The sequence below is a fragment of the Passer domesticus genome, chromosome 2, assembly GCF_036417665.1.
Source record: "Passer domesticus isolate bPasDom1 chromosome 2, bPasDom1.hap1, whole genome shotgun sequence".
Taxonomy (NCBI): domain Eukaryota; kingdom Metazoa; phylum Chordata; class Aves; order Passeriformes; family Passeridae; genus Passer; species Passer domesticus.
This window is the reverse complement of record NC_087475.1, coordinates 107,935,338-107,949,550: the sequence shown is the minus strand read 5'-3', so window position 1 is coordinate 107,949,550 and position 14,213 is coordinate 107,935,338. Positions and strand designations below refer to the sequence as shown.

At 38.9% G+C, this 14,213-nt stretch overlaps 2 protein-coding genes across 10 annotated transcripts in view; both read left to right on the top strand.

Annotated features, from left to right (window-relative positions):
- The first annotated feature begins 854 nt into the window (after window positions 1-854).
- On the top strand, window positions 855-12,096 carry C2H3orf52 (chromosome 2 C3orf52 homolog). Of its 4 annotated transcripts, none has more exons than XM_064410535.1 (7): window positions 855-1,257; window positions 2,333-2,563; window positions 6,554-6,677; window positions 7,238-7,371; window positions 8,179-8,249; window positions 9,649-9,839; window positions 10,799-12,096. In XM_064410535.1, coding segments are annotated over exons 2-7 (702 nt in total). In that variant the 5' UTR covers window positions 855-1,257; window positions 2,333-2,383; the 3' UTR covers window positions 10,801-12,096. The 4 variants fall into 4 exon arrangements, with proteins under 4 accessions (XP_064266605.1, XP_064266603.1, XP_064266604.1 ...); XM_064410533.1 differs by having other exon boundaries at window positions 858-1,257; window positions 2,231-2,563; XM_064410534.1 differs by lacking the exon at window positions 855-1,257 and adding an exon at window positions 2,043-2,134 and having other exon boundaries at window positions 2,231-2,563.
- Window positions 10,799-14,213, top strand: part of LOC135294795 (OX-2 membrane glycoprotein-like) — a 38,884-nt gene continuing 35,469 nt past the window's right edge. For all 6 annotated transcript variants that reach the window (XM_064410514.1, XM_064410515.1, XM_064410516.1 and 3 more), the window contains exons 1-2: window positions 10,799-10,893; window positions 13,782-14,020. The gene's annotated coding sequence lies outside the window, so the exon portion shown is untranslated. The remainder of the gene's footprint in view (window positions 10,894-13,781; window positions 14,021-14,213) is intronic.

Genomic DNA, 14,213 nt, shown 5'->3' with positions numbered 1-14,213 from the left:
ATTTATGTGGTTGGATGCACCCTTTGGCTCAAAGAAAGTAAAATAAGAAATTACAGCAACATTCCTTTAACCCTGGTAATAAATCTAGGTTTTATAATTTTAATCTCCTGATGAGCTTATCACTCCAAATCTAGCCAATTTAAGGTTTCCAAAGCTGTTTATGGAACTTCAGAATACTAGTTCTTAGCTTAATAAAAGAGTTGTCTAGATGGCTTTAAGACCATTTAGATGGTCTTTAAGCTGTGCTCAATATTTGGAAGTGTTTAGCTTTCACCTTTAATATATATATTTAAAAGATAAAGCTGGCAGTTTGAACACCTTTTATTGCTGTCCACACAGCATACTTACTCTGCAGTACATAAGTATGTGATTTTTGTTTAATGTTAGTCCTACCTTGGCAGCATGTGGGGAAAATGTTGAAAAGAGCTAGCACTGTAATCTGCATGCAGTGAGATTGCTCTTTCTAACACTGTTATTTGTTTTTCCTTCCTTTCTCCTGTTGGGCATCTTGCCCCAGCTTTTGTCAAACTTACAGCATAAGCTATATTCAAAGCCTGTATATTAGGAGGGTTGTTTCTTTATTCAATTATTCACATCTTCCTTTTTAATAAACGTGCTAAAACTGCAAGGGGCTATGTTTTATTTGTTTGGATGTGCCTCTGAAACTCTAAACTCCAGGTGTGATCAGAACTGCATTGGTGCCTTGGACTTTCCTGGTTTTGTAAAGCTAAAGGGTCAGAATTTCACATGGAAGAAATGAAACAAGTGTGGAAGTTAAATCCCCCAGATGAAAGACAGACTTCAAGCAGTTTCTTTATAAATAAACAAAATAAGGACTTTGGCCTTTGCATGGTGAGAACTGTATAATCATTAACTCTTTGTCTTAGAGGAACAGTTTTGATTCCTGACAATCCAGTAGGAAGGTCTACTGTGAGTAGAAATTGAATAACTGAGCCTGATATCCAGCAGGAGTAGTGAGAACCAGATAAAGGCTTTTCTAGTGTAAGATGACCCAAGTAAGATTTTGTGGATCCAGATACATGTTCCGATCTTGATGACTGCTCAGTTTCACCTTCAGTCCTCCAGAGTTTTAAATATTCTCAGAACCAAAACACATGGGGTACACAATTTGTATTTCTTTTTACTTATGGAATAAACCTAAGACATGCTCACTTTCATGGAGTACCTTTGGCTGGATGGGTGTGACGTGACATCAGGAATGCAAACCCTGGGTGTGCTTCAGGCAGCAGAACCAAGGTGAGTTGCACAAGGAGAAAATTTGAGTTGTGGGATGAGGGTAGAGCACCCCGAGTTTTTGGCAGGAAAAACGAGTGGTGCTGTGAGTGGCAGCAGGAAAGGGGACTGGGGAGAGAGGTCTTAATGCAGGATACTCCCTGTGCTGGGACAAAAGAGTGAGGAAGGGTGTAGTTACCAGCTATCTGCCCAGACCTTTTGAGTCAGAGGGGAGAGAGATGCTCTGTGGGAAGGAAGGAGAAACACAGGGATGGAATGTAAACAGGAGAAATAAGATGAGGTAGGATCAAGGATATTTAGGAGGCTGGGGTCATAATCAGTCCCTGGCTATAGTAAGCTGTTGAAAGTGACTCCAAGTGCACATGAGAGTGCGTGTGGGAAGCTAGTGCAGACTGAATCACCAGGTTGTTTCATAAAAGCATGTCCTGTAGAACACAGGTTGAAATTGAAGGCCATCTTTCTCTTCTCTTTATCTATGTCCTCTGGGGTTTTTTTTACCTGAAAGCAGCTTCTCAGGTTTAGGTTGGATGGTATGTTGAAGGACATAAATGCTTCTGCAACACCAGATATGATTTTTATAATAGCTAGAGGGAGAACAATTTACAGCACAAAGGTCATTAGTGTTCATTTCTTTATTGACTATAGAGGGAGACTAGAATCACAAGTTTTGACAGAGTCCCAGCCTAAGCAAACAACATGCTCTATGAACTTTTACTCTGTTCATGCTGTTCAGCACTACATCTGTTTAGCTGCATGGATAACAGTAATAATATTTTATTGTTTTGGCTGACAGCAGCAGAGAAAACACTGGTTCCTTTCAAAATCGTCCCAGCATTGCTGAAGGTTTAGTCACTTGCTTGTCAAGGGCTGGTACAGGCAGGTAGACAAACTGGAAAACCTAGTATTGCACAGCTGAGAGTCAGAGTTCTCACAGCTATGCAAATCAATACTTCCTCTGCCTTCCCTTTCTCTGCAGCTAGGGCAGCCGACTTCACTTGTTCTTCCAAGGAATTCCCCTAATTTAATTGTATTTGGAGACCTCTCCTGTGAACACTATCCTCACTCTTCCTGTTTCCAGTCTCGTGTCAGAGCTACTACTGACCATAACTGCAGCTGAAACGAGAAGGAAATGAGCTGGCTCTGTGCTCACTTCAGAGGCAGAAGTCCTCACAGAGGACCCTCTTCTGAGACAGAAGCAATGAAAAGGCAGAGCTCTCCTCAGGAGCATGAGATTATTGAATTACCGGAACAAAAAGTGGAGGAAAGTGAGACTGATCATGACAAGCCTCTAAATGCTCAAACGAGAAAGGTAGGAATTTCATTTGGTCATTTGATCCTTCTGGTGGGGGAAATACTACACAGCAAGAGAAACGACGCTTGATGGAACATTTTGTAGGGGTGATTTAATTTGCTGTTTGAGGTAGAGGGAAAGAGGCTAAAAAACCGTTAAATGTCATTCTTTTTCCTTATCCATTAAGTGTTCTGAGAGTGGGATTTTAAGCTTTAATTTAGAAAGTGAAACTGTAATTGGTTCTCTCAATTTTGTTTTCTCTTCTAATGTGCTATCAGTGGAATTTGGCTCAAAACGAGAAAAGAGAAAAGTTGAAATAAGTTTTAAAACCAGGCTTTCCTTCAGTATAAGTTAACCAGGAAACAGCGCTGCCAAACAAAAATAAGATATCCTCAAACAGAGTGTGCTGGATTCTCTTTATCTCTGAATAATTTTCAGTTGCTAACCATTATGAATTTAATAATAAACATTATTCATAGAATGCTCCAAACCCTCAGTTAAGGTCAGCATGTGAATCCTAAGGAGGTAGCTCCTAGTCCCTGGTTTAAAGCTACAGAACAGGCTAATTCTGGCAGAGGAATAATATATTCACACGTGACTTCTGTACAGTGAATTACACTACTCACTGCAGGAGTATTTGTGGCGGTGCGGAGATGTTTCACGCTTTTCTGTGGGCACGGCTGACCGCACCGGGAGCTCTCTGCCTGACACATCGCCCTTCCCTTCCCTTCCCTTCCCTTCCCTTCCCTTCCCTTCCCTTCCCTTCCCTTCCCTTCCCTTCCCTTCCCGCTCCTGTGACTTCACTGCTTCCTCAGGGGAGCCCGCTGCTCACATCTGGGGCTGATTCATTCTGCTGAAAGGCAAAAACCCCCTTCATTCTCTTGTGTCAGGGGTCAGTTATTTCTCCTGAGGTCTGGAAAGCTGAATCAGCTCGCTGCAGGGCCAGACCCATTCCGGGAGGTGCAGAGAGGAGCAGCAGATGGAGGGGAGTCAGAAAGTTATGCTGTATTAATTTTCTTAAGTGGTGTGTTAGATTATAACATAATGTTAAAATAGAAACTATGCTATGTAAGATACTTTTTTAAAAAAGAGGACTTGCACAGAGACAGCAGCCACAGGACACCTCCATCTTTCAGAGAAAAATAATTTATTGCTCTCTTATCAGAAGAAAGTAACTTCTTCCTGCCTCGCTCAGCCCTGAAGACGTTAGGATTAAGAGGAAGAAGTTGACACTGACCAGACAGAATCCTTTGTTTGAATGGAGTTTATGCATCATGTATGAGGTGTATGAATATGCAACAGTCTGTTGTTTTAAAGGGTTAAGATTCTGTTAACATGTGTCCTTTTTCCGGCTTATTTTGCCCAGAAACAGGTACCTGGACTGTCCATAACTCTTTCTTTTTATTGTCTCATATTGTCCTAATCCAAATTGTCCAATTTTTTATTACTCTAATTATATTGCTATTTTTATAACCATTTTATTACTATTAAACTTTTAAAATCTTAAAAACAAGTGATTGGCATTTTTCACCCTATCCTATACAGACTGCTGGAAGTTACCATGCTCTGCTTTCTGCTCAGCTGGCAGGTTAATCAGAGCTGCCCTGCCCACCAGGGAGAGAATTTCTTGGCTGCTGTTGCTTCCCCCTGACCTATGGGCAAAGTTTGGAAGGTGTTGGACTAGTTGTGGAGATTAATGTTTTCTTGGGATCAAGCCAGTTTGCTATATGTGATTAAGAGTTGGGTTTTGTGATAGTCTAAACATGTGGTAGCTCAATCAAAACTTGGGCTTGACAGCTGCCTGTCTCAGCTGATGGGGCTATGGCTGATTTCATAGTTGCACTCTAAGCAGTGCAACTGGCTTTTAACATTTTTAAAATACAAAACTATACACTATACACTAGTGTTAAATATTAAATTGAAATTCATACTTCTAAAATATTTTTAAAATCAATTTTTAAAAAAAAAGTAAATGTGATGACAGTTGAAAGTATGCTGTAAACAAAACCATACTTGGTGTTTGCCTTTCATTCTCCAGTAGAGCAAAGTTCTGTGCGCAGAGGTTCCTACAGAGAGTGTTTTCCTTTTTCTGCCTCTGTTCCTGAAGGAATCTCTCTTGTAAGTGCTTTCTCTGTGTGTCTGTTTTCTCTCCCTGTTCCCTGCCACTGTCAGAACACGGGACATCCCTCTGGGTGCCCTGGATGGCTCAAAATCCTGGCAAGGGCTCGGAGATCCTGGCAGGAAGCCAAAGACACTTGGGAATTCGATCTCAACCCATGGAGCAAATTACCAACTTTATATGAAGAATTACAAGTCACAAAAGTTTAAGTAGCATAACAGTAGTTGTCACAAGGTAAAATGTGGAATTTTGAAGGATTTTACTAGGGGGTCTAGGGGACAAGATGGAGGAATTTGGGTGTTGTCCTGTTCTTCTTTCTTCTTCTTCCTAGCCTCCATCTTCTGAGTGATGTTAGCATATTTGGATTGGTTTAAAGTAGAAGTACACACTCTAACATAGATGATTGGTATTGGACAATAACTGTAAATAAAGCACATGTAGTTTTTAGTGTAAAGAGATAGCACTGCCTCAGGGCAGTGCAGTGTGCCTCCTACTGACCTGCTGAACAGACCTCGGCAGGCCAGAGAGAAAAAGTTTTAGATAAGAAATAATGAACAACCTTGAGAACAACAGCTGAAGACTTCTGACTCCTTCTTCGACACCAGAGTTGGGGAAAAGAGACTTTTAATATATCTCAGGGTCAGATTGACCGGAGGAGATCCCGAGAACTGGTGTCCCTGGGTGGGCACATAGAAACTTTTAGCCAGCTGCTCAATTCAGTAAATTCAGTGAAAGCCTCTCTGTTATTCTGTGTTCTTAGAAAGTTCAAAAAGTAAAGGAAGGAAACCTGGATTAGTGTCTCCAGCAGCAGCTGGTCAGCTGGTTCCTGCCAATCTGCACATGTGTGGGTGGCCCAGGCAACCTACAGCATGTGCTTTTCCTTATGTGGTACTGATGACAAAAAGGACATAGTGTTTATTACTACCTTTATGGTGCATTTAGAGGGAGGGAGAGGAGTAATTAAAAAGACAGCATGGTCTGCTTATGAATTCAAGCCTTGCTTCAGTCTTCTGATTCTTCTGGCTGTGGAACAAAACAGATGAAGTTACCAGTTTTGATCATCACCTGAGCTTGCTCTTTCTTTTTCCTCCCCTTTTTTTTTAAATATTCATCCTGCTGGATTAACTCATTAAAAGACTAAATTCTGTCATGGTTTTCAATCTTATTAAAAGTTAAATAACAGGAAAGGTATTGTCCTTTCTGTCCCATATCAATGTACATACATGCACAATTGTTTTGGGTGAAGTTTTCTTTTGACCTCATAGAACAGGTGATATTTGCATTAAACTTTCTGTTAAGTACCCTCAATAGCCTTCAAGTTTCCAGTCTTCTGAAGAAAAAGTAAGGCAGCTATAAAAGTCTCAATTATTTTATGGAGGGTTTAACACAATACTATCTATTGAATAGCATTGCCTTTGCATGGGATGCTGGCATTCAGAAGCTATGCAGGTTGACATCATCAGTGCTGCAGAGGCGAATGATTTTGGAAATACCTCCAGAGACATCTTTTTAGTTGGGAGAGATGAAAAACATTAAAAGGAGAGCTTGTGGAATATGCAAATTTAATTCACGTAGTTAAAAAAAAAAACAAAACGTGGAGCCAAGAATCACCTTTGCAGTACTTTAGCTTTTTGGGCCATTCAAGAGTTAGAACTTCTGCACAAAGGGGAATGGTCTCTCTCAAGTGAATGTCCTTTACCTTCTCTAGGTCTACATTTTCTCCTGCAGCAGTAGTCAAGACTGGAAACCCCTGATGAGGGCATTGCTTACCAATGAGGCTCTCCCATCAATGTGGGGGTTTTATTTCTAAATGTGACAGCAGAGACATCCTTCAATATTTTTGCCTGTCTTCTTTGATTAATCAACATGCCCTTCTCTTTTATAACTAGGAGAGAGATCCCTGGAAATCATGCAAGAATGTAGTTTTCTGGAAGTGTAAACTATGGATGGTTATATCTATGATGTTTCTAGTGATCTTCCTGGTCATTCTCATCAGCCTAATTCTTTATTCTAGTAAGTATCTCACTCTTGGTTACAGTAATGCAAACATGCAATATGTGCACTCTAATAGAAGACAAATGCAACAATAACATCCTTTAATGTCCTTCAGTAAACTGCTGAAGAAACTGGGATACAGAGTGCAGAGGGTGGTATTGTAGTTCAGTAGTTGTTGTGAATGCTTTTATCTTATCAGGCAGCAAGCAACTTGTATCCTGATCAGGTGACAATTCAAGTTTGTAGCTAAGTGAGAAAATATCACAAGAAGAAATTTGGATATGAGGATGGAAATTATGTTTGTAATGTTGGAACAAGTGCCATGGATGACTTAGGTCCCATGGTATCATTGCCTGTCAGACTCCCAGAGCAGATAATTTTTGCTAATGGAGGTGGGTGATTGAACTCCAGGTGCTGTCACTTTTTTCAGGTGACTTGCACTTTCTGTCTTTCCCAGTCAGTCCTTACATAAGAAACCTATGAGAAAGCCACCCTGGAGAAAGTCAAGAGGGTTGTTTTTCAATACTTGAGCTATCTGAAACTTTTTTCTCCCCTTTCTATCTCCTTTTGGTTATTAGATATTTACACAGATGAGGATGACTACTGGGATCCTGATGAATTACTAAGAAATGGAAATTTTCACAATTTTTCAGGAACATTGGAGTTAATGTGTGGTCTCTCACACTTCTCCTCTGAGGACATTACTAAAAGGGTAAGTGTTTATGTGATTCTTGGCAAAGTTGATTCTTCTTCAGCGTTTTGCCTTTTAAGTTTCTGTTTCTCTGCATAGCAATGCAGTCATTTCCAAGTCCACAAATAAAATGTGTTGTACATTTTAAAATCATAATCTAGGAAAAAAAAGTCTGCTTTTAAGCACAAGAAAGTATAGATTTTTTTCCCCTAAATTTGACCATTTGTTAAGACATTGTCTTCACCTTTTTCATAGAATTACTGAATAATTTAGGAGAGGCCTGTGGAAGTCATCTAAGTATAATGTGGGCTAAACACCCAGTGTGCTGCATTCTCTTATGAGTACATGATTACAGCCTGGCTTTATAGCAGTGATTTCTGCTGAGCCAGCACAGCTCTGAGTTACAGCTGAAATGTGCTCAGCATACTTGGCAAAGATCATTTGGACATGGTGGGAAGGCAATCTCAAGACAGAGACACTGTCCCCCCCAAAGTAAGAGTTAGAAAAGCCTTTTGGTACTAATTAGATCCCAAACCTAACAGCATTAGCTGCACATGGAAACATGAGCACATGCTCTTAGTTCACCATGAGTGCCTCCATTGTGTTAAGGTTACATAGCAATCACTCAAATGTGCAATTAACTTGTCTGTTAAATTTAAATGTCTCTCTACCTGTTCCAGGGCAGATATTTGCTCTTATTTGACCTTCAGCACCGGTTTTTATGCTCCTTAAAGCACTTTGTAAGAATTATTTGCTGTGGGTTAATTTTTTCTTTTTGAGGGCAAAAAAGAGATTGAATAGAAGAAACATTTTTTTTCTCTCTCTCAGCTAACAGAGGTCTACAACTCATCTCCAGCTTTAGGACGTTACTTTAGGTCAGCTCAGGTGATTTCTTTCAGGTAAGCAATTTCTGTCACCGAAGTTATCTGAAAATTACAGGCTTTTGATGAGACATACATTTGCTTGTGTAAACATGTACAATATTTAAATCCCTGTAAAATGGGTTGTTAGGGGAAAATTGTGTGTTTAGGCAGTGAAAACTGGTCAAAGGATCATCTGGTGTAAATGGTAAATGCTGATAAAATTATATAATGACAGGAACATATTGTTGCTGCGAAGTATCATCTCTGTTATCTTTGGTTCCAATTGCAGCCCTTAATAAACACATTCAAGGATATTTATTAAAAGGTAAATTAATTGCTGGAGATGCTTAAGATGGATGTAGTTTAAATAATCTTAAATATATAAAACAGGGTTCATAGGGAGGAGAGAATATTTTTGTTCCCAAAATAGATAAAGGCAAGAGGAATTTATGTGTCTCCTGTCATGGAGAGATAGCAGGAAGGCAAGGGAAGACAGAGAGCTTCCCCAAGGACTTCTGAAAAAGAACTCTTACAAAAGAATTCAGAAAGAAGGGAAAAAATCAAGGGAAGTAGTTTTGCAAAGTCCCAGGTCCTTTGAGATAGCAATGACAGAGAACTAGCCACATTGCAATGTGGCAAGTGGCAGTCATGAAGGCACTTTGCTCCCTTGAGGAATAAGCTCCCTTGCCCTGCCAGCCTTGGGCATGCCAGCTTTGTTCAACAGTGAACTGAGCTCCTTAGCCTTACAGGTACTATGATTTAGACCATCAGGTACAAAGCTGTAGTTCTGCGCATGTGTTGAGTAGCTAGTAACTCTCTCTGCCTCTTTGATGTCTCTCTCTTGTTGTCTCCCTCTCTTTTTCCTTTTATTTTCCCCCATTCAAGTACTTTTTGAAAATGTTTTGAATTCTGAGTACAGAAGATAGCTGTTGAATTGTAGTCACAAAAAACGAAATCTCCAGAGATGGTCTCCAGTTCACTGGTTTGTGTAATCCACTCCAGAGCTGAGTCAGGAGCACAGCCACATGGTTCCAGATACTGCTAGCAGAAAAACAAACCTTCCTACAGGTTTCTAGTGAAACTATGCACAGGATATTGCAACACCTCTTATCAGTAGCTTCTTGTGAACCACCAGTACTGAAAACTGCATCCCGTTAGAACACGTGTCCAATTGCCCCTTGTGCATTTGAAAATGTGTCCCTGGCTGGCTTCAAGTACGTACCCACTTTCAAGAGCTGTTCTGAGAAGGAAGGGTGAGGCAGAAACTGGCATCTTTGACAGTTTTCTTTCATAATGCTCTTCTTGGGGAAATGTTTATTAAAAAAAAAAAAAAAAATCCATCCCAACACTGATATGAAAAGTCAGTCTTTCAAATAATAATAAGAAAAGGTCCTGTTGATACTTGAAGACATTAATCCTTGACTTTGTTTTTCAGTAATGAAAGCTCCACTGTAATTTATCAGCTAGTGTTTTGTGTACCACCATCAACAGAGGGATTTATGGAGAACAGTATGAACCCAGATTTTATAAGAAACATTTTACGTCAAAATATTTATGATGAAGATACTCTTAATCCTGGGACATCTGAATGTGACAGGTTAAAGCTCAACCTGACTTCTCTCATATGTAAGTGCTGTACCTTAGAGAAACTGTTTCTTTACAAAGAGCAGAAGTATTTATGGGAAAGGAGGGAAATATTTCTAGAAAGATATTGAGATTCATTAGTATATATAATTTGCATTAGTATATATATATATATATTGCATAACAGTATTAAGAATATTTTAAAATAGCTTTCAGAAAATCTTTATATGCTTCACTTAAAACCTAGAACTCACTGTTTGGTCCTTTGATGAGAAAGGGAATAGTGATGAGACTGGTTAGCTGTGGACTCCAACCAAACTTTTCTGATCTAATATTGCATTTTACCTGCACAGAAAAATTCTGCTTGTATGTATGTGTACCATAATGGCGAGACAAATAATTAAAAACATTTCTCCTTATTGTACATTTGGTTTTGAATGCTATCAAAACAAATTTTAATCTAAGGGATGAAAATAGTCCTGGTTTTTGTCTTTCATTTTCTGGAAAATTTATTATGTACAGAAATACCTTTAAAGGAAACAAATGTTCATTCTTCCAGGTTTTCTAGGCAGTGATTTCAATGACTACTAGCAACTAGATAGTGATTCCAATGCATTTATATTTGTCCTGATAGAAATGCCCATATAAAAGTCCCACGAGCTTTGAAGCTATACTAAAAACAATGCATGGAGCTGCCTCTCCCCAGTGCCAATTTACTGAGCCACACCTATGTGCTTTTAGAATAATCCTAGGCTAACAATTCAGCATTGCAGTGTAGGTAAATAAGGTTTACAATTAACTCATATTGTTTTTTCTTGGGACTCTTACCAAGGGACAAGAGATCAACAGGTCATGAGTTCCAATTTTTAGAGGCATTTTATTCCTTATATATTGACAGGATTCTTAGAAAAAGTAGTGTAAAAGGAGACAGGAAATAATATGTTGAAATAACTATTTAAAGTTTCATTTTAATATTAATATAGTACTGTTTTAACTTTCAGAGAAATTATGGAAAGATTCCTCATCTTCATCACCACCTAGAAGAGATGCGATTCCCCATCTATAAGTAATCCCAGGGCAGGGAACTATTCATTAGGTAGAAACACTTCTAAAATTGTTGTCCTATAAATATGGCCTGTGGTGCAATACTGTAAATGAAAAATGTGGTATATTTATGACAGTGTTGTATTGCTATAGCACCACTACCTCCTTCTTCCATATCTTAGTAATCCATTTCACCCTTGAGAAAATCATGTATTTGATGCATGCTCTGTTGACTTTGAAAGCTCTGCTTTGCCTTGGCTTATGATTAAATCTGAATGTTCTGCATGAGCTTTGAAAGCAGTCTTGCACATGACTTCTTTCTTTTTCTCTTGGTTTATACAAAATAATCTATGCAGCTTCATCCTCAATGCTCACTTCCACTCAAACTCATATCTGTTATTTTTTTCCCTCCAAACTTCATATGTCACATTTACTTGTTGCTCTTTCCTTGTAAAACAGCCTGAAAACCTAAATACGTGTGTGTGTGTGTGTGTGTGTGTGTATTCTTGAATTACATGCAAGGCCTTTGCACTAGCTTCTTAAGAATGCTTTAGCTCTCATAATTTCCTTATTCTTCCTACAGCCTCCTTGGATAAGGTGCTCTTTGCTCTATTTTTCTCTTCTTCAGTGTGAAATACGAAAGAAGAAAGCAACAGCATGAAGAGACATGTCTCGTTCACTAACAAAGCTGAATGTCACAGGAATACTTAAAGGGTCGAATTAGCAGTGTGCTTTTACAGCTAGGTACTGCTACTAGTGAATAGACAGATACGTGACCTGGTTTTGTAAACCTGAAAATTTGTAAGTCTATATCCTTAATTATAGTTCCTGCCTAGCACTGGGGATAAAAATGAAGAGATGTAAGATATTTGCCTTAATAAGGCAGTAAATAGTTGTTCTTGTTGGTGAGAGACCAAAGGAGATGAATCAGTGCCAAGAGTGGTGCTGGAGCAGAAGACAGGCCAGAGTGGCACAAAAGTTACAGGCAGTAACTGGCTACAACATAAAAGTTAAGCATTAACTTTATGCAGAATGGAACATATTCACTACCATGTGAGTGAATTGCATCTTGTCATTTATTTATAGTCTTATAAATGTTAGTGCTGTTGGATAGAACTTTTATTTTAAAAAGCATTTTGTATTGTAAGAAATATGTCATGGAAAATTGTTTTTCTCTTTCTAATATTACTAGTTTATTTAAGAAGTAATCTGACAATGTTATTGTGCATTAAATTATTTATTTTTTGCTCTTAAAGTGACTGTTTTCATTCTTTAGCAACTCTAGTCTTTCACCTGTGTGAATTGGAAAATAGCCATCGGAATTCTAAATGCTGGGCTGCATGAAGCATGTCTGACAGAGCTGTTGCTCAAACCCATAGTTGTTGTGGTTGTTGTATGCATTTAAACTGAGTTTGGGAAACTTTCTGGACCAAATTAGTAGTTTGCATGACTCTCATATTTGCGGTTTGTTCTGATTCTCTCTTGGTTTGTAAGATATAGGAACTATAATTTCTCTTGCTGTAATAATCTATGCAGCATACACGTGGAAGAGAGATTCTTTTTGATTCTTATGCTGGGGAAGGATAAACATCATGGTTTATATGGCTTGTCCCAAAAGCAGCATGCTATGAAAGTACCAGCAGCAAAGAAATAAATTGCTGTTGAGATGCTGCACAATCTTATTGCTCTCACCAAGACACCTGATCCTTTCCTTGAACTCTTCTGTATCTTGATTCTAGGAACTGAAAAATAATGTAATGATTTAACTTCTTTATGGTGATACCTATATAGGCATTAAAAGTTGAGAAAGGGGTCAAGCATTCATTTTTTTCCCAGCCATCCTCCTTTATGTCCGTACATTTACCCCAGAAATTCACGGGAAAGAGGGAGGTGGAGCTGTAGTAAGATGTGATATTCAGCAGAAAATGTCTGACTTTACAGACTGCATCCAGTCGGGTTTTGAACTCTCACTGAAGGAAGTGTCAAAAAAAGTAGTTTCTGGTTATATATTGGTGAGGTAAATTGATCATGTAAAAGAAAATTAAAGAGTGAATTAATTATGACTCAATCCATTAGAGACACAGCAGTGTGAAAACACATTATTACATCAAGTAATAATTAAAAAATAATTTTAAATCACATTATTACACCACAATATTTTGTATGAATGATCAATATTAATTTTAATGGAAGCAATGAGGATAATACTTTAATGACTGGTGTAGCCATGATATTTTCTGAAAATTCCTTTGCTAGGATTTTCCCCTGCTGAGGAGCTGAGTGCCTCAGGAAAGAAATGTAAACAATTAACTAACTGCTGCTGTGGAATGCAACAGGTGCATCTGTGATTGGTGCATGTTGGTTGTTTCTAATTAAGAGCCAATCACAGATGCAGCTGCATCGGACTCTGAGAGTCACAAGATTTTGTTATGCATTCTATTTTTGTTCTTTCAAGCCTTCTGATGATTCTTTTCTCTCTGTTCTTTTAGTATAGTTTTATGTAGTATTTTAATATAATATATATCATAAGATAATAAATCAGCTTTCTGAGAAAATGGAGTCAAGCCTCATGTCTCCACACATGGGGAGTCCTCAACAGACTGGGACATCTGAGACATTATTAAAAAGCAGCTTGTGGAGTGTACAATCAGCCCTTTAAAATCCTATGGCTGGTGTCATCTGTGTAGCCACAGCAGCCAGTATGAGTTTTGGGCAGACTCAGCTGCCTGCCACAGCAGTGATATCTGCACATGCTGGCAGTGTGTCCATCCACTGTTCTGTGCACTTGCCCATGGGACTATCCCCAGCATGGAAATGGCAGCTGGGAGTCACAAAGGCACTGCACCATAAAGCCAGGGCTGCAGCCAGCAATCACATACAAAGGAAGACTTAAAATCAGAAACACTGTTCAACATTTTCTTCCATGCTGTTTTGTTACAGAAATGGAGGGAGTGAAAAAACATGCTTCAGCAAGAACACAGACACACAATCACTTTGTGAGCTCTGGTAAAGAGCTGAACACCTGGGTTTTTTTACACATGTCCAGACTGCTTGCAGAGGGGGGGCTGGACTGTGAGGTGGTGACACTCTAGCATTAGGCCAAACTGGAGACTTCAGCAGGAGCGAGCTGTGGAAGCTTTGTGTCATGGAAGCAGCACCTGGACTTCTGCCACTGAGAGGTAGTTATCAGCATCAGTATCAACAGTATTCTCATGGGTGTAATATTTGTTTTGTGTGCATTTTATCGTTTTGAGGCTTTTTATTTAATTCCAACTTTAAGACTTCATGCTAAGTAGTATTACATTAGAAGGGGGGGGAATTTGAGAAATGAGTTCTTTATAAAAACTCTGCATTGTATAATGGTACAAATCA